Source organism: Lemur catta, chromosome 12 (genome assembly GCF_020740605.2).
Source record: "Lemur catta isolate mLemCat1 chromosome 12, mLemCat1.pri, whole genome shotgun sequence".
Taxonomy (NCBI): Eukaryota; Metazoa; Chordata; class Mammalia; order Primates; family Lemuridae; genus Lemur; species Lemur catta.
The window spans coordinates 51,119,136-51,142,195 of NC_059139.1; the positions used below are offsets into that span (position 1 = coordinate 51,119,136).

Consider the following 23,060-nt stretch of genomic DNA (forward strand, 5'->3'; position numbering starts at 1 on the left):
CCCCAACATACATGTGTGGTTTTTTTTCTATATGCATTGTTACTACTCATTTTTTCTAAGGTGTTGAGAGGCATTGTGCTGAAAATGATTATTTTTAAGATCCATATAGAGCTAATAATGAGACCTTACTGAAAGAATCATAATATTTTCATTGTCTGTTAATGATATTTATGTATTCTTAATTGTTTTGTGTTTGTTATCAGAAAGTTGTATCTTTAATCACTAAGGTATATTGCTTGTTTTCAGGAGATTAAGCGATGAAAAAAACCTTCCTCTTGAGGGTAAACGGCAGCGTTTCCATTCACCCCACCAAGAGCCAACTCTAATTAACCAGATAGTGCCTTTATCAGGTGAACGAAGATACTCAATGCCGCCATTGTTTCAGACACACTATGTACCAGATGTAGTCAGATGTGCTCCACCTTTTCGGGAAATACCATTTTTAGAACCTAGAGAAATCACACTTCCTGAGGCCAAAGATAAGGTAATAATTAGATTTTAGTTTTGCCTTCTGGGAATTTGACATAAATAATGTATTAAAAGAATCAAATAGGCACTGTGGTTTACTCCTGTGATCTCCGCACTTTGGGAGGTTGATGTGGGAGTGTTGCTTGAGGCCAGGAGTTCTATACCAGCCTGGGCAACATAGTGAGACCTCGTTTCTACAGAAAATTTAAAAATTAGCCAGGTGTAGTGGTGCTTGCCTATAGTCACAGCTATTTAGGAAGCTGAGGCAAGGAGGATCACTTGAGCCCAGGAGTTCCAGGTTGCAGTTAGCTATGATTGTGCCACTGTCCAGGCTGCACTCCAGCCTGGGTGATAGAGCGAGACTCTGTGTCTTAAAAAAAAAAAAAAAAAATCAGAGAGATTTAATGTCCTGGATTAAGTAGAGCGTGCCTTTTTTTTTGCACTGTTTAAAGTACTATTCAACCCAATTTTCTGTCAGAATATTTGATTTTTGTTAGCTGTTCTTTTGTAGAAGTATAGCTATCAGGAAGTCAGATTTTCTGATTCATAGAAATTTAGGATTCAAGCCCAAAGCATTTGATTTTTTAGAGAACTGTCTTGTTACTTGTTCTTATTACAAAAAAATGTTTTCACTTGGTTATGAAATGCAGTGTTAAGCACTTTCTGTTGGAATATTTGTGTTTATCATGCGGTTTTTGAATGTCAAAAATAGAGAATCCAGTAGTCACTGAAGAAGTAATATATTCAAAATGATACGAACAAGAAAGATTTATCAAAAATATCATTTGTAAAAAAACATTCAAGTGAATGAAATGAAACTGTTTAATAATTTTGGAAAATGATATTGTCACCATTGGGGAATAAGTTTTTAACATCTAATATTCGAAACTTATCTCTCCCTTCCCCCATATTTACTGAAACATAAACAATAAAAAAACCTTCTAGGTAATTGAGGGTGTTTATAATGTAAATATCTGTTCTCTCAGATTTTCTATGGCTTACACTTGCTGTTTTTGCATTTTCGAAGCTGCTCCACTCTTGAGAAATATATTTGTAGGCTAAGGAAAAGGAACCTGAAGAGAGTAGAGTTTGTTTTACTCATCTTTGGGTTCCTAGCAAGCAGTATAGGTCTGGAACTTAGTAAGTGTACAGAAAATGTTGGGCCAGAAAATCAATACCTGCTTCATTCCTTAGTTGTGTTGATAGATTCTTTTGTTAAGTTTTAATTGTGCCATAAAATTCACCCTCTTAAAGTATACAATTCAGTGGTTTCTTGTATATTCACCACTATCTAATTCCAAAATGTTTACAAAACCCCAAAAGAAACCTTGAACCCAAGAGCAGTAGCTTCCTCATATCCTCCTTCCTGTTCTGGCAACAACTAATCTATTTTCTGTCTCTATGGATTTTCTTGTTGGAGATTTCACATAAGTGGAATCATACAATATATGGCCTTTTGTATTTTGCTTCTTTCACTTGACATGTTTTCAAGGTTCATCCATGTTGTAGCATGTATAAGTACATCATTCCATTTTTATAGCTGAGTGATATTCCATTGTATGGATAGATACCACATTTTGTTAATGCATTCCTCAGTTGACGGACTTCTGGGTTGTTCCCACTTCTTGGCTATTATGAATAATGCTGCTGTAAATATCTGAATACAGATTTTTGCATGGGCATATATTTTCATTTCTCTTGGATGTACTAGGAACTAGGAATGAAATTTCTGGGTCATATGGTAATTCTATATTTGTTTATTTTTTAAAAAATTTCAGTATGTTTAGTGAGTACAAGTACAGTTTTGTTACATGGACATATTGTATAGTGGTCAGGTCAGGGCTTTTAGTGTACTCATCACCCGAATAGTGTACAGTGTACATTGTACCCAGGAGATAACCTTTCATGCCTCATCTCTTTTCAACCTCCCCCTTTGGAGTCTCCAGTGTCTATTATTCCATTGTGTATGACCATGAGTACCCATAGTTTAGCTCTTAAAAGTGAGAACATGCAGGAACTACCTCAGTGTTTAACTTTTTAACTGCTGAAGTGTTTTCTAAAGTGGCTGCACCATTTTACATTCCCAACAACAGTGTATTGGTGCTGCGGTTTTTCCACATCCTTGTTGACACTGTGACACTTGCTATTGTCTTTTCTTTTTGATTTTAGCCATTCTAATGGGTATGAAATGGTATCTCATCGGGATTTTGATTCGTGTTTCCCTAATGACTAACAATGTTGAGCATCTTTTTATTTGCTTGTTGAACATTTGTATATCTTCTTTGGAGAAATGTTTATTCAGGTCCTTTGTCCATTTTTTAATTGGGTTATTTGTCTTTTTATTGTTGATTTGTAAGAATTCTTTGTATGTTCTCAATACTAGATCCTTATCAGATATGTGATTTGTAAATATATTCTCCCATCCTGTGGCTTGTCTTTTTACTTTCTTATTTGATGTCCTTTTCGTGTTTTTTTGGAGACAGTCTCACTCTGTCACCTGGGCTACAGTGCCATGGCGTCAGCCTACCTCACAGCAACCTCAAACTCCTGGGCTCAAGCAATCCTCCTGCCTCAGCCTTCTGAGTAGCTGGGACTACAGGCATGCACTACCACACCCAGCTAATTTTTAGTATTTTTAGTAGAGATGGGATCTCACTCTTGGACAAGCTGGTCTCAAACTCTTGAGCCCAAGCGATCCTCCCACCTCGGCCTCCCAGAGTGTTAGGATTATGGGCGTGAGCCACTGTGCCTGGCCGAACTTTTCATTTTGATGAAGTCCAATTTATCTGTTTTTCTTTGGTTGCTTGGGCTTTTGGTGGCATATCTAAGAAGCCATTGTTCAATTCAAGGTCACAAAGATTAATGCCTATATTTTGTTCTAAGCGTTTTACAGTTTTTAGTTTTTACATTTGGGACTCTGATCCATTTTGAGTTAATTTTTGTATATGATGTAAAGTAGGGTGTCCAACTTCATTCTTTTGCGGTTGGTCCAGTTGTTCCATCACAATTTATTGATAAGACTGTTCTTTCCCCTGACTCTGTAATTCTTTTTTGTGTGTGTGTTACCATGGAATAGGAAAATAATCACGCAAAACCAGTGGGAAAGAGGAAAAAAAGCAAAGTAAAATGAGAAAAGACCAACTTGGTTTTTTTTTTTTTTACCATTTTTCCTCCCTTCCCTTTCCCCATTTTTTTCTCTTTTCTTTGCTTTCTCATTTTAGAGAAACTCTTGTAATGCTATAATGTGAAATCTGTGGTATAAATCAAATCAGGACAATTCTTTGAATGAATATATAAAGAACTTTTTACTATCTGTGCGTTTTTAATACATGAATGCTGGTAGGCCTGTTTTTTATGGTGTTTATTATAATATTGAAAGTTCTTTATATTTTTGCATGTATTTACATATTTATAATAGTTAACACTTAGAACTAACTAAATAACTACTAGTTCTGCATTGGGACTAGGCAAATGTTCAATATTAATTTAATAATATAATTAACATTAATCAGTACAAATTATCTGATATAGTTCCATATCAGTAACTTTTTTTGATTAGTCATATAGAAAAAGATTCTCATAAATCTTATTATTTTTTAGAATTAGGTATTTAACTCAGAGGGATGGAGTTTGTAGTGGAACTAGTTTCTTTGGGTTCTACTCTGTACCTGCCTAGTTGTAAGAGAAAGAAGGCAAGCAATTAGTTCTATGTTCATTCTTTAAGTGGACACTTTTTAAGAAAGCTAACAGTTATTGATACCTTATCTAGGGATTCTACATATGCTATGTTGTTTAGTCTTTTCGGCAATACCATGTCGTGGATATTCTAATTTGATTGAGGCTGAGAAAGCTAAATAACTTGCTAGTAAATGGCAAAACTGAGATATGATCCTTGTCTTTAAAAAGAGGAGAAACTTAAGATGCTTAAAATCAAGGGTAGGGAGATGACATTGTTAGAACTGACTGTAGTACCAGTTAATCTGTGACAATAATAACTAATATTTATTGAGTGTCTACCAGCAATGTAATGTGTTCAACAGTTTGTATGGTTTATCTCTCTTTACCTCTGTAGAGTGTAAAGTGAATGGAGGGTTTAGTATGAGATAAAAGTGGGGAAGTGGTTTGGGGCCTTGAAATGCACAGTAGAGTGCTGGTGAAGGTTTTTGAGTAGAGAAATAGTACAATCAGATTTGTATTTTTAGAAAGATAGTTCTTGCAGTATAGTGGAGTTTGTTTTGTAATGAGGTGGGCCTGGAAGATGGGTGATCACCCTGAAGGCTGTTAAATTCATCCGGATGAGAGGTGCTGAAGCTTTCAGTTATGGCAGATGGTAGTGAAAAAGGTGTGAGCATCGGGAAAATTGATAGAATGTTTGGAATAATTGAATATAGAGAAGAGTGGAAGAAAGATACATGAATGACTCCAGTGATTTGATTCTGGGCTACAAACAGAGATAAGGAACCTAGATTTTGGGTATGTAAGCAGATTGAGGACATAGTCAAGACATATTTGGAACTATGAGAAAATCTGCTGTAAAACATTTGTGCTCTTGAGTAACCTCATGTTTGCAAATTGCACACTAAGCATATAGGGCTTATGGGAAATAGGGCTGGAGCAGACTACTCAAGCCTAAACAGGTTTGTAACCAGAACACTGTCAAGAATAATAATTGATATCCTGGGAAATAACTTGGACAGAGCAAGCAGGCAGCTTAGCATGGCTGGATGCTGCTGCAGGGGGTATTAAAAATGTACAAAATAGATTTGAGATGCTGGCTTGTGGTGGGCACTGAGACAAGGCAGTTAAAAATGGAGCTCTGGCCGGGCGCAGTGGCTCATGCCTGTAATCCTAGCACTCTGGGAGGCCCAGGCAGGTGGATGGCTCGAGGGCAGGAGTTCAAGACCAGCCTCAGCAAGAGCGAGACCCCGTCTCTACTAAAAATAGAAAGAAATTATCTGGTCAACTAAAATATATATATATAGAAAGAATTAGCCGGGCATGGTGGCACATGCCTGTAGTCCCAGCTACTGGGGAGGCTGAAGCAGTAGGATCGCTTAAGCCCAGGAGTTTGAGGTTGCTGTGAGCTAGGCTGATGCCACGGCACTCACTCTAGCCCGGGCAACACAGCGAGACTCTGTCTCAAAAAAGAAAAAAAAAAAAAAAAAAAAAAGTGGAGCTCTGAGTCAGTGAGGCTGCTGTTAGGGTAGAGACAAAAGGAAATGCACTGGCATAGAGCTGCTTGAGACTAGGGGTATGCTTTCTTGAGCAAGAATCCTAGAGGCAAATGCTTATCTTAGATTTATAAAGACTGCATACTGAGTGCTTTTTTTCTTTTTCATGAAGTTTATATTAATAATTCTATAATTTCAGCTCACATACAAGTCAGTTACAAACCCACCTTCCATGTTATATTGATAACATTCCCTTATTTACCAGTCATGTATAAGCTAATTGATACTGTAGGAAAATGTCTTGTAACTGAACTGACAGTATGTTTGGAGTTCAAAAATAAGGTCAGGGCCAGAGGTAATGGATCCTGAAGACACTTGCAATGAAAGTGACAATTGAAACTCCTGGAGTAGATTAGATCTTTTATTTATTTAGCATTCAGCCAATATTTGTGTTAGGCATGGAAGGTACAATGTTGTGCTCAACGTATATGGTCTCTTTACCATTTATGTACAATTACAGTCAGAGAGAAAATAGTCATGCAAATAATGGTTTTATTTATATAAGTTCTATGAAGGAAAATTACAGAGTGCCAAGAGAATGGGGTCTCAGGGAAAGCCTCCTAAAGGAGATAGTATTTGAGCTGAGTTCTGAAGGATAAAGAGAATGCATTAGAGAGAGGAAATGGCATGTTTTAAGGTCCTAACGCAGAAAGAGCATAAAGTGCACAACAAAAGAACTGAAAGAAGGTCAAGAAGGCTAGTTTGGTGAGTTAGAGGGAGAGTGGTTGAAGGTGTGATTGGAGGGTCAGATCATGGAAGGACTTGTACACCATTTTGATCTTTAGCCTAAGAACAGCGGTAACCTATTTAGGGTTTTTTTTTAAGCAGGGAAGAAGTGAGTTAAAAAGATCATTTTGACTGCACTGTGGAGAGCAGATTGACGTTGAGCAAGCATAGATGTAGGAAAATTATTGTAGTATTCCTGGTGAAAGTTCATCTGATAATAAATCAGTAAGCTGAATCTGCCAGCCCCAGGGAAAGATTTTGTTAGTAGAAGTTTTCCTAACTACTTTGAGGATTCATACTTTGTATTTTGTAAACCTGAAGATTGAATTTTGAAAATGAGTACCCTCTGAGTTTAAATTTTTTTCTCAGTTTTAAAGTCTTTGTTTTTCAAATTGCTGTATTAATAGACAGAACTCTTTAAATTGGAAATCTGAATTACATTTCTGAATTTTTTGTTTTACTCTAGCTTTTGAGTGAATATATGGTTTCCTGCACAAAAAAGAGGCTGTAGAGGAATCAGTTATCCAAGCCCCTGAATTCTATCTACAGTATTATAACTGTTCTTTGGAAATTCTGGTTAGTTGAAGATATTATATGAGTTGATTTGGTTGATTTTGAATTTTGATGAGGTTAGGCAGAGATTTTCTTGGGACTGATTATAAAATAAAAATATGGGCCGGGCGCAGTGGGTCATGCCTGTAATCCTAGCACTCTGGGAAGCTGAGGCGGGAGGATCGCTCAAGGTCAGGAGTTCGAGACCAGCCTGAGCAAGAGCGAGAGCCCGTCTCTACTAAAAAACAGAAAGAAATTAGCTGGACAACTAGAAATATATAGAAAAAAATTAGCTGGTCATGGTGGCACATGCCTGTAGTCCCAGCTACTCGGGAGGCTGAGGCTGTAGGGATTACTTGAGTGCAGGAGTTTGAGGTTGCTGTGAGCTAGGCTGACGCCACGGCACTCACTCTAGCCCGGGCAACAAAGTGAGACTCTGTCTCAAAAAAAAAAAAAAGATTGTAAAAAAAGAATAAAGATGGTTGCAAAGGAATATTGAAAATTTCTTGTATAACTTTTTTTTTTTTTTTGAGACAGAGTGTCACTTTGTTGCCCTGGCTAGAGTGAGTGCCATGGCATCAGCCTAGCTCACAGCAACCTCAAACTCCTGGGCTTAAGTGATCCTACTGCCTCAGCCTCCCGAGTAGCTGGGACTACAGGCATGTGCCACCGTGCCCGGCTAATTTTTTCTATATATATTTTAGTTGGCCAGCTAATTTGTTTCTATTTTTAGTAGAGACGGGGTCTCGCTCTTGCTCAGGCTGGTCTCGAACTCCTGCCCTCGAGCCATCCACCCGCCTCGGCCTCCCAGAGTGCTAGGATTACAGGCGTGAGCCACTGCGCCTGGCCTCTTGTATAATGTTTAATTTTGGAAAGGGGCAAATTGTATGGAGCCTCTTGGCATCCTTGGCAGAACAGTTTGAGGGCAATTATCTTACAGATCTCTAAGGGGCTCTCTCTTTTTAATGTATGTGTCTGTCAAAAAATTTAAAAGCCACTGAGATGTAAATTTACATATAACATCTAAACCAGAACTCAGCACAAAAGAGATCAAGTAAAAGTGTGTTTTCTTTTTGTTGTTGCTGTTGTTTTTTGTTTTGTTCCCATCCTCCTTTTAGTATGCCTACTGAAAGTTGTTCCTTGCCAAGTTCACGTAATAGCATGTGCTTAAAGCAGTCAAACTTCAGGAGAAAAAAAATCCGTAACCCAAACTGCCTTCTTAACCTGCCAGTTTATAAATTTAGAAGACTTCACATTGTGTCCACACACAAAAGCATAATAATTTAACACACTAACAAAAAGTGGGTTGTTTTAGGCATGACGTTTTTCTGATTCTATATTATTTTAGAATTGGTTCATTTGAAGGGAGAGAGAATTTAGCTTCAAGAATGAATTTAAACTTTTATTACGCATCTGGCTTTATTTTAGTCAGAAGATTAGTATCAGCTCTTTCAATAGTTACACGTGTAACAAAGATTAAGGCAACCAGAGAGTGTGAAGAATTGCTAGTTTTTATTGAAATGTTTTGTGAGCTAATGACCTGCTTTCTGGACCATATTTAATTTTATTTCTCTTTTTTTGAAAGCTCATTGCTGATTTGTATTTGTTGTTTGTAGATAACACATTTGGGCAAAAGAGTTACCATTTTTTATATATTATAGTATATGATCAGTTCTTGGTGTTCCCATCTAAAAGGTTTTCTCATTTTCTTTTATGTGAGGACCAAGCTAACAGGGACAGATGGTGAAACTGCTGAGAATACCATGTGAAAGTTATACCATGTGAAATATCATGTGAATGCTTTATATATTGATATATTTAAAAACTTTTCTGAATCTAAACCCATACTTTATTTATCCTTATGTCTTGTGTTGACCTCTCACAATCACCTTGTTGGTAATTTAATTTGAGCTTGACTTTGAGGACAAGTTAAAAAAAATTTTTTTTTAAGGAAAAATGAACATTTAAATTTTTTTATTTTAAAATTAACAGCTTTATTGAAATTTAACTGACATACAATAAATGCACATGTTTTAGTGTACAAGTTGTTAAATTTGACAGGTGTATACACCCATGAAACCATAACCACAATGAAGGTAGTGAACATATCCATCACCCCAAAAATGTCCTCATGCCACTTGGTAATCCCACTCTCCTGCCTCATCCTCTCCCATTCCCTGGTCAAATACTGATCTGTTTCTGGCACTATAGATTATTTGTATCTTTTAGAATTTTATACAAGTAGAATCATATAGTATGTACTCTTTTTTGGTATGGCTTATTTTACTCAATGTAGTTATTTTGAGATTCATCTATATTGCAATGTGTAGCAATAGTTCTTTGCTTTTTATTTATGAGGAGTATTCAATTGTATGGATATTCCACAATTTGGTTATTCATTCACCATTGGTGGACATTTGACTTCTTTTAGATTTTTGGCTATGACAAAGCTACTATGAATATTTATGTATAAGTCTTTGTATGGGCATGTGCTTTCATTTTTCTGGGGCTTATAAGTGGAATTGCTGGGTCGTATGGTAGATATATGTTTAATTTTTTAAGAAACTGGCAGAACATTTAAATTTGGAAAAAATAAATATTTTAAATGATATGTAGATAAATCTTTTTGTACAATTTTGAACAGCTATAAATTTTACTTATAATGAAGAATAGATTGCTTCTACAGTTAATTTTAAAATGATAGATCTTTGCAGGCAGCCTAAACAGGTAGTATTGCAGTGATTTAAACAACTTTAATCTATTTTATGAATACTTTGTGACTATTATTTAAACTTGAAACAAGGAAAAATTTACTCTAGAATTAAGCAAAATTAAATTAAATTCTTGAAGTGCCATTATGCATAAGTCAGCTTGGATTACGTATGTGATCTAAATCATATATGATTTTAGCTAAAGATATTTCATTTTTATTCCTCCTGCCCCTTTATTTTAGAATTACAAGAACATTGAGACATCTCCTGAAATATTTCTCTAAATTAAGCAACAACAATCTTGTTTCAGTATATATGTGCATTTCTTTTGAGTTTTTGTCTCATCTGGACACTTCTTTGGCTATGTCTATTCTAGGGTAAAGTAACCTGATTTGATTATCTGAATCCCTAAGTAAATGGCCAGATAGTGAGGAGAATTCTCACGCCTGTAATCCTAGCACTCTGGGAGGCCAAGGCAGGTGGATCGTTTGAGCTCAGGAGTTTGAGACCAGCCTGAGCAAGAGCGAGACCCCGTCTCTACTAAAAATAGAAAAGAAATTATACAGACAGCTAAAAACATATATATATATATATATACACACACATATATATATAAAATTAGCCGGGCATGGGGGTACATGCCTGTAGTCCCAGCTACTCGGGAGGCTGAGGCAGGAGGATTGCTTGAGCTCAGGAGTTTGAGTTGCTGTGAGCTAGGCTGACGCCATGGCACTCTAGCCTGGGCAACAGAGTGAGACTCTGTCTCAAAAAAAACAAAAAAAAAACCTTATTAGATCTCCATTATAGTATTCCTTGGGAAAGAAAAAATATTTCCATGCATGTGAAAAAGGGAGAGGAACAAGAATATGGAATTTCATATTTTCAATATAACTATAAAAATTTTTTTTCACATATGAATGTTTCTACATTAAGCATGGTCATTCAGATGAAAGAACTTTATAAACATAATAAAGTTTGAACATTGCTGTAAAGGAATTTATTTCTTTCATTATTCAATGAAAATTGAGTACCTGCTATGAGTTCTAGAATTATATTCATCTGCCTAAGATTCTCTAAATCAGGGATTGGCAAGAGGGCCATATAATAAATATTTTACGTATGTGTGCTACATAGGGCCTCTTTTTTTTTTTTATTTTAACAGTGCTTAAAATGTGTAAAAATTATTAGCTTGCCGCCCCTACAAAACAGGTCAGAGATCATACTTGGCCTACAGGCCATAGTTTGCCAGTTCCTGCTCTAGATGAATAAAACTTAATCCTTCAAACATCATTTAAAATTTTATATTAGCTACTTTTACTGGAGACCCTTTTAAATTTATTACAAATGTGGACATTTTTTTAGTTTTTTATTATGGAAAGTATCAAACCATATACCAAAGTAGAGAGAATAAAGTATCATAAATCCTCATATCACTCAGTTTTAACAATTACCAATATATGATCAATCTTATTTTTTTTTTTAATTTCTTTTTTTATTTTTTGTAGAGACAGGGTCTTGCTATTGCCCAGGCTGGTTTTGAACTCCTGTCCTCTTGGTCTCAAACTCCTGGTCTCAAGCAATCCTCCCACCTTGGCCAATCTTATTTCGTTTATACCTGCCTCCCTCATTAGTTTTGAATCAAATTCCAGTCATTATATTTATGAATATTTCAGTGTTCTGTTCTTTTCATCTTTTTCTTTGGCCAATGTCTTGATTATTGTAGCTTTATAGTAAGTCTGGAAGTCAGGTAGGGTAAGTTCTCCAACTCTTTTTTCTTGACTGTTCTTGGTCTTTTGCCTTTGCAAATAAAATTCAGAATTATTTTATCAATTTTTTGGAAGAAGCCTGGGCTTTTCTTTTTTTTCTTTTGCAAGACAGGGTCTCACCCCTGAACTTCTGGGCTCAAGTGATCCTCCCACCTCAATCTCCCGAGTAGCTGAGCCTCCTGAGTACCTGGGAAAACAGGCACACGCCACCATGCTTGGCTATTTCTGGGCTTTTGATTTTGATTACATTGAATCTACAGATCAGTTTTGGGAGAATTGACATGTTTAATAATAGTCTTCTGAACCGTGAACATAGTATTATCTCTCTGTTTGTTTAGGTCTTTAATTTCTTTCATCAGTATTTTATAGTTTTCAGCGTGTAAGTCTTACATATCTCTTGGTGAATACATTTCTAAATATTTCTTGCTTTTTCCTGCTGTTGTGAATTTTTCAAAAAGTAAATTTCCACTTGCTTGTTGCTAACGTGTATACTTTAAGTAGTCTTTTTTGCAGAAAATTAAAACATGAGAGAAAAGGCCTTGGTTTTTATATTATGCTAAAAATTTCATCAGTTTTATGGACATGTCTTTCTGGTGTGCTTCAATAGGACTGTTACTCTATTCTCATTTTTCTTACAAAAATTTGGGAATTGATTAGAATCTTTTTCAGGCATTATTTTTCAAATCCTTTTTTCTTTCTTCTCTCATTCTTACCTCTCTTTCTGAAATTCAAGTTTTTTTCCCCTGTTATTTATGTTTAAGTGAGATGGCATTTTCCATAATACTTGTAGATGGGGAAGGTTGGACAGGCTTGCTTTCTTAGCTTTGTGGCTCTAGGACTCCTCCTGTTCTGTTATATGGTATTCAGAAATATACTTCCGGAGAATCTTTTCTCTTCTACTTTCCTACTTTTATCTAGACCAGGAGTTTTATTTTATCCTCTGTGCTATTGGTATTTTGGGCCAGATAATCTTTGCTGTGGGGGAGTTGTCCTGTGCATTGTAGGATGTTCAGTGGCATCATTTCTGGCTTCTACCTACTAGATGCCAGTAGGTAGATGCCCTCCCCCCACTCCCCCACCCCCCCCATTTTGATAGCCAAAAATGTTTCCAGGCATTGTCATATGCCCTGTGGAAGTCAAAGTCATTCTAGAACTTTCCTTTGCCCCTATGGCCCTGTACTGCCTAGATTAGCGTTTTCTTCCTGGCAGTTTCTGCTTGGTACATTCCTTTGTCTTTGTCATTTAGCTTTGAGATTTCTTATCTTTCTGTGACCCCTTATTTTTACTTATGAATCGTAGCCTGTGAAGCTTCTTGCCAGTTTTTGCTGCTATTCCACATCTAGTTGGACCCCTCAGTTTGTGGGGCTTGGGGGAAAAGGTGGTACCTATAGGCAGTGTGATTTCTGGGTATTCTGGTTTTAGGACTAAAATCCCTTTCCCTTTCCTCTTATTGTTTTTGATACCATGTGGGTCTTGCTGCATTGCTGTTTGGCTCTAACTACTCATATTTGGGGTTCACGAGGGAAAATTATGTCTTTCATTTCCAAGTTGCCCAGAATGCCTCTGCTTTCTTAAAATGAGTATTCTAAATGTGAAAAAGAAAATGTTTTAAATGATGGGTGATACTTTTGCCTGGTCATGGACTATGTGGAAGTCCTAGAGAGGGAGAGATTGAAAATACAAGAGTGAGGCCGAAAAACTAGTGGAGGCGTTTGTGCCCTTAAGGCAACCAAAAGGCTTGGATACAAAGTTATTAGTAAAGGGATTAGCTTTGGCAGGGGAAGAGAGGATAGTTTGTCTGGCAGAATAAGTAAAGAGATGAGATTTCATTCAGATATGTTAATTTGTAGGTCTGTGGTTAGGAGGCTGAGGCATATCACATCTGGTATTCTCATTTTCTTAGTAAACTTTAATGTGAGGTTATGTCTTAAGAAAGTGAGATAAGTTCAGAGAGTTTGAAGAAGGTAGTAAAGATTTTGGAATGGTGTGGTGAAAATCAGGAGCAATATCTAACCAGAGACTTGGAAATAATTGCTGAGTGTTGCTAAGGGCCAACCTTAGGCTGACCCTTAGACTATAAATTTGAAAGACTCTGATTTTGTGGTTTAATTTTTTTCAGTTTTATTTTATAACAGCTTAGATGTGAGAGCAGAGAAGGTGGTTTTTGTATTGACCTAAGATGAGGATTTTGTAGGACAGGTACTAGAACATGACAAGGGGATATTGTTGCTAAGGCATGATAACAGTGGTTCAGGGTATGCATTGCGGGGTATAGATTGCATAGGAAAGGAAATCACACCATTTAGGTACTGATGGGTTGAGAGAAAAGGGAGGATTCAAGGGAATCTAGATCTCTTATGGTTCTAGAGTAAGTATAAGGGGAGTAAGAAAGTGAGTGTTAAACTGGAGATTGAAGCCAATGGTATATTGGAATTTACAATTTCAGAGCTAGAGCAGTTATAGTTTATTGTAAAGACCACATTATAGCTGTGGTACTGTACACTGATGAAAAATATTGGAGTAAAAAAAGCCCAGAAATGGAGTATGTTGTGATATGTAGCCCATTACAGATGAGGAAATCACCTATGGTGATGGCAGGAGTTGGGCTGGAGGGGAAAGTGTGAACCAGATCACAGTAGATAAACAGGGTGGTCAGTAGATGCCAGCATGAAGTCAGGGTTCAGGGTAGTATTATAAAAATGGGGAGGAGGGTAGTTTGCATGAACATAGAAGACCAGGGACTTCTAAAGTCTGTTTTATTAGGTATTCCTGAATGAATACCAGGGGTTGGGCAAACTTCTTTAAAGGGCCAGATAGTAACTATTTTAGGCTTTGCTTCTCAGATGTGGTTTCTGTTGCAGCTTCTTATTTATTTGTTTGCTTTTATATTCTTTAAAAAATGTAAAAACCAGTCTTTGCTTATGGGCCATACAAAAACAGTAACCAAGGGTTGTACTTTGCTGACCCATGGATTGTGCTAGTTATGAGTTATCTGTGATTATACTTTTCTGTGGTTTGTAAATGATATTTTACTTTATAATATCTATATGTAGTTTTTCAAACCATTCCCCCACCTGTACTTGAGTAGCAGTAGCTTTGTGTTGGAAAGTGTTAAGAAAGTACATATTTGTTTTAAAAATACTGTTAGTAGAATTGATTTATTCTTCTCAGTATGGTAATGAGTTTTACATTTCTGAACAAAACTTTTACTCTTTTTTGGTGGTGGATTCAAGCTGAGTCAGCAGATACTGGAGTTATTTGAAACGTGTCAGCAGCAAATAAGTGATTTAAAGAAGAAAGAACTCTGTCGAACACAGCTGCAAAGAGAAATTCAGCTGTTATTTCCACGTATGTTTCCCTATTTTGCATGCCCTTTATTTATATGTATTCCTATTTTACATTTTAAATAATCTTATAAATTTTTTTTGTTTCTCTAGAAAGCAGACTTTTTTTGGTTGGATCCTCTTTAAATGGATTTGGTACCCGCACCAGTGATGGTGATTTATGCCTTGTTGTTAAGGAAGAACCAGTAAGTAAGGAAACATTTATTCCAAGTGTGTGTCTCGTGTTAAGTCAGTTAAGAAATTTTATATAAAAATCATTGAGGAAAAGAACTTGCTGTGTTGTAATTATTTCTTTAGATTTTCTCTTTACCATAATTCCAGGAAACCCAGGAATTGCTTCTTTTTCTTTTAAGGCATGTGCACAATAAGCATAATAGGAACTATCAGTCCTAAGTTTTTAAAGTGAGATGGCTTTACTGTATGTTTTTAAGGAACTGTGTTTTGAAATGTCATTGGATTGGATATGGTACCAACTTGCAGCAGAGAAGAAAGGCATGTGGCAGTATTATCTTCTTGATAATACCTTTCCATGTGAATTCTTAGTGATTCTATGTTTAATCTTTTTTTTTCCCCCTTGAAAATGCTATGGGGTTTGGAAGTCTTATTTTGGGGAAAACAAAAAGATTTCACTGAAATTTAAAATAAGACTATTGTGATTTATTAAATATTTTTTTCTCTGGTATTTGGACTTTAGATTTTTCTTTAGCAACCAAATTGTGTTATTTAGTGCAGGTTGAATATCCCTTATTTGAAATGCATGGGACCAGAAGTGTTTTGGATTTCGGAGTTTTAAATATTTGTATTATACTTACTGGTTGAACATCCCTAATTCGAAATTTGAAATGCTCCAGCAAGCATTTTCTTTGAGCATCATGTCAGCACTCAAAAAGTTTCAAATTTTGGATTTTGGAGCTTTTCAGATTTCAGATTGTTGGATTAGGGACACTCAATTTGTATTATGTTTATTTGAATTTTCTGTTAACTGATACCCTTGTGGATACCTTAATACCACAGTAATTGGTGTTTATTATGCTGACTGAAGCAGCCTCTATAAGATACCAAGGTGTCTTCTGAACTACCAAAGATTAGATTAAGTTCAGGATAATTTTAATATGCCTTATTACATTTCGCATCTTTAAAAATACAAAAAAGTCAGTTGAATGGTAGTATATATTTTTACTATTCATATTATTCCACTAACAAAAATAACATCCAGTTACTGCAAATTAGAGCAAGATTTAGTCCAGAAAAGAAACTCTGCTATTTTTCTAGGCTTTGAACTCACGTAAAGGAAAGGCTTTAGAAAATTCTAAAGTTATAGACAGGGTAGAGAACACATTCTACACCGCCCCCACCCCCATCCTCAGATAGAATAGACTAGAGTTTTTATTAGTACTTTCTCATGCAATTGGATTACACTCAGGTACATCCCCCCTAGTCCTCCAGTTTTATTCACATGTCTAAATTGTTGTCACAGCTTATACTCAAACTGAAACACCATCAATATAAACCTGTCGTTAAGCAGCTTACAATTTAGATTAGGGAAATAGAACATGTTACAGAAAATTTAAATTCTTTTTATTTTTGTTGAAGAAGATTGCTCTTTATACTAAAGGAAAAAAATGACATATATGCTGTTTCAGAATTTCTTAAAAAATTATGCTTTAAAATCCGGGATTGATTTAGAAAAGTAGATTTCTAAATTAAAGGTTGACTTTTTCTATATAATGTAATTTAGTGTATATTGAAAAATAACTCCAAAAAAAGTGTACCTTGTATGTTTTCTTTTTGTTGAGATACTTTAAGAAAATGAAACACTAAGGTTAGAAAGATAATGAAAAAACACTTTATTTTTAACTTTTCAGTATTTTTTTCAGGTAAATCAGAAGACTGAAGCACGGCATATACTCACCTTAGTCCATAAACACTTCTGTACTAGACTTTGTAAGTCTGACATGCCTTAAGTTCGTATGTCATCTGACATAACTATTTATTTAAAATGTCTCTCACTTTATTTTCTGATAAGAATTGTTTACTCTGGTCAGGATAGGTATAATGTGGATCCTTTTTTCCAAATGGATTCCTTTTAACTTTTGATTAAAAGGAAGAGTGACCATTTATTCAACAAATCTTTATTGAGCTTATTTGCAAAATATCCCACTGAATGCATTGGGGGGATTCAAAAGCATATAAGTTTTAGTTCTTTCTCTCAAAAGGTTATAGACTGTTAGGGAAATTAAGGCATAAATATAAATAGATGTAATGCAAAATATCTGTGAAAAGCCAAAAGAGTGATACAGATAATCTCCTGAAGGATTTTATGTGAGGGAGAGAGAAGTGAATCTGTTTTGCTATGAAACGCATCTTTACTTATTTTAAAAATATGATCACTGAACAGGAGGCCCAAATATATTGACTCCAAAGAAAGAAAAATTGTTGACTTAGGCCATTTTATTGTAAGATTTTACTCTTTGAATAAGCTGACTCTAAACAGATTTTAATCCATGTGTTAAACCATCTCAAATAATTTCTTTTAAACTTTCACAGAATGTTATGGAAATTTGAAGCCACACTAACTGTGTGACATTGGAAAGACATTTATTCATTTGTTTAACAGATGCTTATTATGCACCAAGCTTTGAGCTGGAAAATAAAAAGTCAAGTAACCAGTTGCTGCCCTTGAACAACTTATATCTATTATAGGGGAGAAAGAAATTGAATGATTTATTTCAGCCAACTTAAAATTTCACATCTGTAAAATAAAAGAGTAATTCATACCTTAAGTGGATTTTTAATAGCTACTATTAGAATCATAAAATACTAAAAATGGAAGAGACCTTAGAGATCATCTAATTCAAATGAAGGGGTTTTTTCCCCTTTTGGTTATTGTTTTTTTAATAGTTGAAGAGGGCTGGGCGCGGTGGCTCACACCTGTAATCCTAGCACTTGGGAGGCTGAGGCAGGAGGATCGTTTGAGCTCAGGAGTTTGAGACCAGCCTGAGCAAGAGTGAGACCCCGTCTCTGCTAAAAAAATAGAAAGAAGTTATCTGGACAACTAAAAATATATAGAAAAAATTAGCTGGATATGGTGGCACATGCCTGTAGTCCCAGCTACTCGGGAGGCTGAGGCAGTAGGATTGCTTGAGCCCAGGAGTTTGAGGTTGCTGTGAGCTAGGCTGACGCCATGGCACTCTAGCCCGGGCAGCAGAGTGAGATTCTGTCTCAAAAAAAAAAAATAGTTGAAGAGACTATGATCAATGGGTTCAGCAACATGCCTGGAACATAGTTTGTTGATGTCAGAACCTGTACTTGTTACTCAAAACTTTTAACTGTAATCTTATTTTTCCTTAAACCTCACTGAATTCCTGCACATAAATTTTATTTTAAAGCTTGATGTATTTCGTAATTTTGATAGTGAAAACATTATAACATAATTTTCAGGTTTAAAAAAAATTCAGGTTTTAAAAAAATTTTTTCTGTAGTTATAAAATTAAAAAATTGTTCATTTTGTGATTTCTTTATTATGCATTTCTGTATTTCCTAATTTTCTACAATGAACATTATTAATTTCAGCTCAAAAAATTTTTCAGAAAGTTTGATGGAATAAAAAAATATGTATATATATATATTTTTCCCTTGTAGAGATCATACTTAAATGAATGTGTCCCAGGCTATGTATCATGTTGCAAAGCATTTCTACATTTAAGACTCTTTGTAATATCTTACTCTGTGCTATCTCAGAATTTAGCTATTCCCCTGCCGCTGGCCTAGATATTTTTTTGCTCTCATAATGCTCTGATAAACTTCTTTGAAGATGCTATTAGATATTACACCACATTCCTGAAAATAACCTTAATATAAAGCCTCCAAATGGTAGGGTAAAGTATTACTGGACGCTCTAGTCTTAGAAGAATTCCATAATGTCGTCACTTATTTTCTTGCTTTATTAAAGACAACATTTTCTTAAATTGTTTTAGTTTAATAAAATACTATTTTAAAGAAATGTGCATTGGGACACTATGAATTTGGGAAACATTTGCATATATTGATATTATCTTTTGTCCTTCAGCTGGCTACATTGAGAGACCTCAGCTGATTCGAGCAAAAGTGCCAATTGTGAAGTTCAGGGATAAAGTCAGGTAAGTAATTTTTGAACTCTCTTTATTCAGTTGCTTTTAAGTCATATTTAGATATTCATCTGATATAGATAATCAAGAAATGTATGTTATAGCAAACAGCTTATCTTCAGTTTTTAGAAATCACTTGACTTAGTATTTGAAATGATTTTTAAAAATAGAACAATTCTTTCTCACGCTTAACTGTACTTATTCTGCTTGACATTTTGAGTGAGACTATTCAATTTAAAGAATTTTTACATATTTATGTTTTAGATTTTTAAATGATTTCTTGCCTTTTGGAAATGTAATGCATTTTCAAGAATATAGCTTAAGTTCTGTTGTAAATATAATTATGATTAAACAAGTTATGTTTCATTTGAATGAAAGATACCTATAATACCTAGAGTAATAAATATAAAAGAAAAACAGGAAGATATATTTACACTTGTTCCATTCAAAAGTTATATTCATCTATATATCCTACCAGCTTTGGTTCTGAATTTCTTATGGGCACTGGTATTAGGATCTTTCATATAATATCTGACTATAAATAGTTAGGTGTTGATTATTTCATTAGTGAAAAAAGATTTGTAATTATTTTCTAAAAATGGGATTGTGATAAGTCAGGTTTATCTAGTCCAGTTTTACAAAAGTAATACTTAAATTATACATATAAACACAGGCTGGGCGCGGTGGCTCACGCCTATAATCCTAGCACTCTGGGAGGCTGAGGCGGAAGGATTGCTTGAGGTCAGGAGTTCGAGACCAGCCTGAGCAAGAGCAAGACCCCGTCTCTACTGAAAATAGAAAGAAATATGGACAGCTAAAAAAATATATATAGAAAAATTAGCCGAGCATGGGGATACATGCCTGTAGTCCCAGCTACTCGGGAGGCTGAGGCAGTAGGATTGCTTAAGCCCAGGAGTTTGAGGTTGCTGTGAGCTAGGCTGACATCACGGCACTTTAGCCTGGGCAACAGAGCAAGACTCTGTCTCAAAAAAAAAAAAAAAAAGACACACACAGTTGATCCTTATTATTCATGGATTCCATATTTACAAATTCGCCTACTTGCAAAAATTTTTTTGTAGCTTCCCCACATCAATATTCATATGCTTTAGTGGTCATTTTTGGATATAACACAGAGTGGCAAAAATTTTGAATTGCCCAGTAAGTACCACGTTCCCAGCTGAGATAGGATGAGGTGATACTCTGCCTTCTTGTTTCAGCTTCATACTGCAAGCAAATGTCCCTCTTACAGTCTAGTTATTGCCATATTTTTCACATTCTATGCTTTTTTGCTGTTTAGAATGGCCCCCAAGCATAGTGCTGAGGTCTTGTCTAGTGTCCTCCAGTGCAAGAGGCCTGTGATGTGCCCTGTGGAGAAAATGTGTGTTAGATAGGCTTTTTTAAGGCATGAGTTACAGTGCTCTTGGCCATGAGTTCACTGTTAATAAATCAACTGTATATATTAAATAAAATGTCTTTAAACAGAGACACAACATTAAACAAGGTTATGTATTGATCAATATGAAAATACTGTGACCAGGCTGGCAGAAACTTGGTGCTGTGTTTGCCCTAGGAGCAATGGTACAGTACTCACTAATTCAATGTTTGCAGTGACTTCATAGAACATAACTACTGTGAATAATGAGAATTGACTGAATATACATTTTTAAACAAACCTTAATGCCCAGCTGAAGCCTTCCTTTTCATTCATCTAAACATCAATCAAATCTATAAATATTTATTGAATTTCTGCCAAGTAGATAATGTTGAGTTTCCTAAAACACAAAGATATAAAATATATAGGGAGATAAAACATAAAATAAAGTTATTATAATATTAGCTAGTTATAATTGTTTTTAATAATGTATGGTTGTAGTCATAGTTACATAAACAGTTTTATTTTTCCATTTAGGACTATTATACAAACTTTTTTTCTTAAGTATTCTTTATAAGCACCATTTCATAATTCTCCATACAAACCATAAAAAAAACCAAAACTGACTGGGTATGGTTGCTCATGCCTGTGATCCCAACACTAGGAGAATTCCTTGAGGCCAATAGTTTGAGACCAGTCTGAGCAAGAGTGAGAACCCATCTCTACAAAAAAACTGAAAAATTAGCTGGGCATGCACGCCTATACTCCATGCACTCCAGCTACTCTGCAGCCTGAGGCAGGAAGATTGCTTGAGCCAACAAGCTCGAGGCTGCAGTGAGCTATAATGAGGCCACTTCACTCCACTCCAGTCTGGAGCAACAGAGCGAGACCCTGTCTCAAAACAAAACAAAACAAAACCAAATAAAAAAATAAAGTAATACTTCTACTCCTGACACCCAGACATAACTGAGGTTATCATTTTGGTATATGTCAACACTGCAAGTTTTGGATTTTGGAAAAACAAAACAAAACATTTTGGTATAAACTTTTCAGTCTCTTTTTTGTGCTTATGAATGCATGAGTTTTTAAAAGTAAAATTGAGATCATATATTTTCACTTACCCATATCTCATGAAGACTTGCTTATATCATTAAATATTCTGTGGAGTTTTTTAAATGGCTTTATAGTATTTCATTGAGTGAATAAATTATTAATTGTTCCCCTATGTTTAAATATTTGGTTTGTTTCTAGTTTTTAGGTAATAAAAATAAACACTTGTTAAGTTTCTATTTTAGGTAGTCTTTTCATAGAAAAATTTAGTGTTCAGAAGTTGGACCTCATATTATATTGGTATAAGTGGAACTGACATATAATCCTTCCATTTGTTTGTGGGTTTAGCCATTCTTTATAGATCCCATCATTATTGCTCTATTTTCTAAGTTGTGAATCGCATATTTTTGCTTTCAAAGAAATATCTCTTCTGTTATGTGTTTGAGTATTATAGCTCTTCCCAGATACCGGTAGGTAAATTTGACATAGTATAATTTTCCAGCCTTTTTAGAGGTAATATATTGTGTAGATGGAGCCTTTTATTTTTTCCCTTGTATTTTGTTTGGCTCTTTATTCCTATTGTTTTAAAGTATATGATGCTATAGTTCCAAATTATTTGAGAATATATAACTTACTGAGATAACTTGGTCAGAAGTGGTTTTGGTAACATAATTTTATCTGAAAGTGATTATAAGATTTAAAAATTTCATTTGTTTGGGGTAGTTGGAGACTTACCATGAAGTTACTGGTTACTGTTATTGATCTTTCAACAGTAATCCTATTTTATGTTTTTAAGTATGTAACAAATCTCATTAAAATGATATACTGAGTATGTATTGTTATTTCTGAGTGCCTCATTTTAAAAACAGATCTGTGGCTTTTTGGCCCATGCTATTTTGTATCATTGGATAGATGGACATTACTTTTAGTGATTAGGGAGGGAGTTTATTTGTACTTGAGCTAAAGTATTTGTTTTTTTTTTAACAGTTGTGTGGAGTTTGACTTGAATGTAAACAATATTGTTGGAATAAGAAACACATTCCTTCTCAGAACTTATGCATACCGTAAGTTTTTGGTTTGTTTCTAATTAATTATCAGCTTCTGTTTTTTCTTCGTCCTTTATTCCTTTTTAAAGATGTTTGTAGTAAATAGTGACATCTTGTTAGTTGTGTTTAAGTATAATGTGTCTTATTATTTGCATATGTTCTATACTAAAGTCATATACTTCTACAGTTATAGGTAAATCAAGTGCATTTTATTAATAGTTGGTAATTTTTAAAAGGCAACAAGGTAAGTTTTAGAAGTAAGACACATTTATGGTGAACACAGTGTTTAATACACAGGGAGGCAATGCTCTTTTTTTGGCATGGAGTTGGGAAATGATACAAACTTTTAAAGAAACTGTAATGTCTTCTTATTTTTAAGTTTTAATTTTACTTTCAGTTGAAAACCGAGTTCGTCCATTAGTGCTGGTGATTAAGAAGTGGGCAAGTCACCATCAGATAAATGATGCCAGTCGTGGTACTTTAAACAGCTATAGTCTTGTATTGATGGTTTTGCACTATTTACAAAGTAAGTATAATGGTTTTTTTCTGAATTTTTGAAACTGAAATGCAGTTAAACTTCATTATGGTGTTTTCCCTATTTACCCTATATTTAAGTAGCATTGTACTGAAAAGTTCTTTGTAAGATCTATAAAGCCATATTTCATAT

General features: G+C 35.0%; 1 protein-coding gene across 5 annotated transcripts in view; it reads left to right on the plus strand.

The window, feature by feature from the left end:
• The window catches only part of TENT2 (terminal nucleotidyltransferase 2), a 62,499-nt gene that overhangs the window by 9,543 nt on the left and 29,896 nt on the right, over positions 1-23,060 (plus strand). For 4 of the 5 annotated variants that reach the window (XM_045566094.1, XM_045566093.1, XM_045566092.1 and 1 more), the window contains exons 5-11: positions 247-484; positions 14,688-14,802; positions 14,892-14,983; positions 16,664-16,742; positions 18,868-18,937; positions 22,335-22,411; positions 22,791-22,919. In XM_045566094.1, the coding sequence (XP_045422050.1) occupies positions 247-484; positions 14,688-14,802; positions 14,892-14,983; positions 16,664-16,742; positions 18,868-18,937; positions 22,335-22,411; positions 22,791-22,919 (800 nt within the window). The remainder of the gene's footprint in view (positions 1-246; positions 485-14,687; positions 14,803-14,891; positions 14,984-16,663; positions 16,743-18,867; positions 18,938-22,334; positions 22,412-22,790; positions 22,920-23,060) is intronic. The other variant, XM_045566095.1, reaches the window with a different exon arrangement.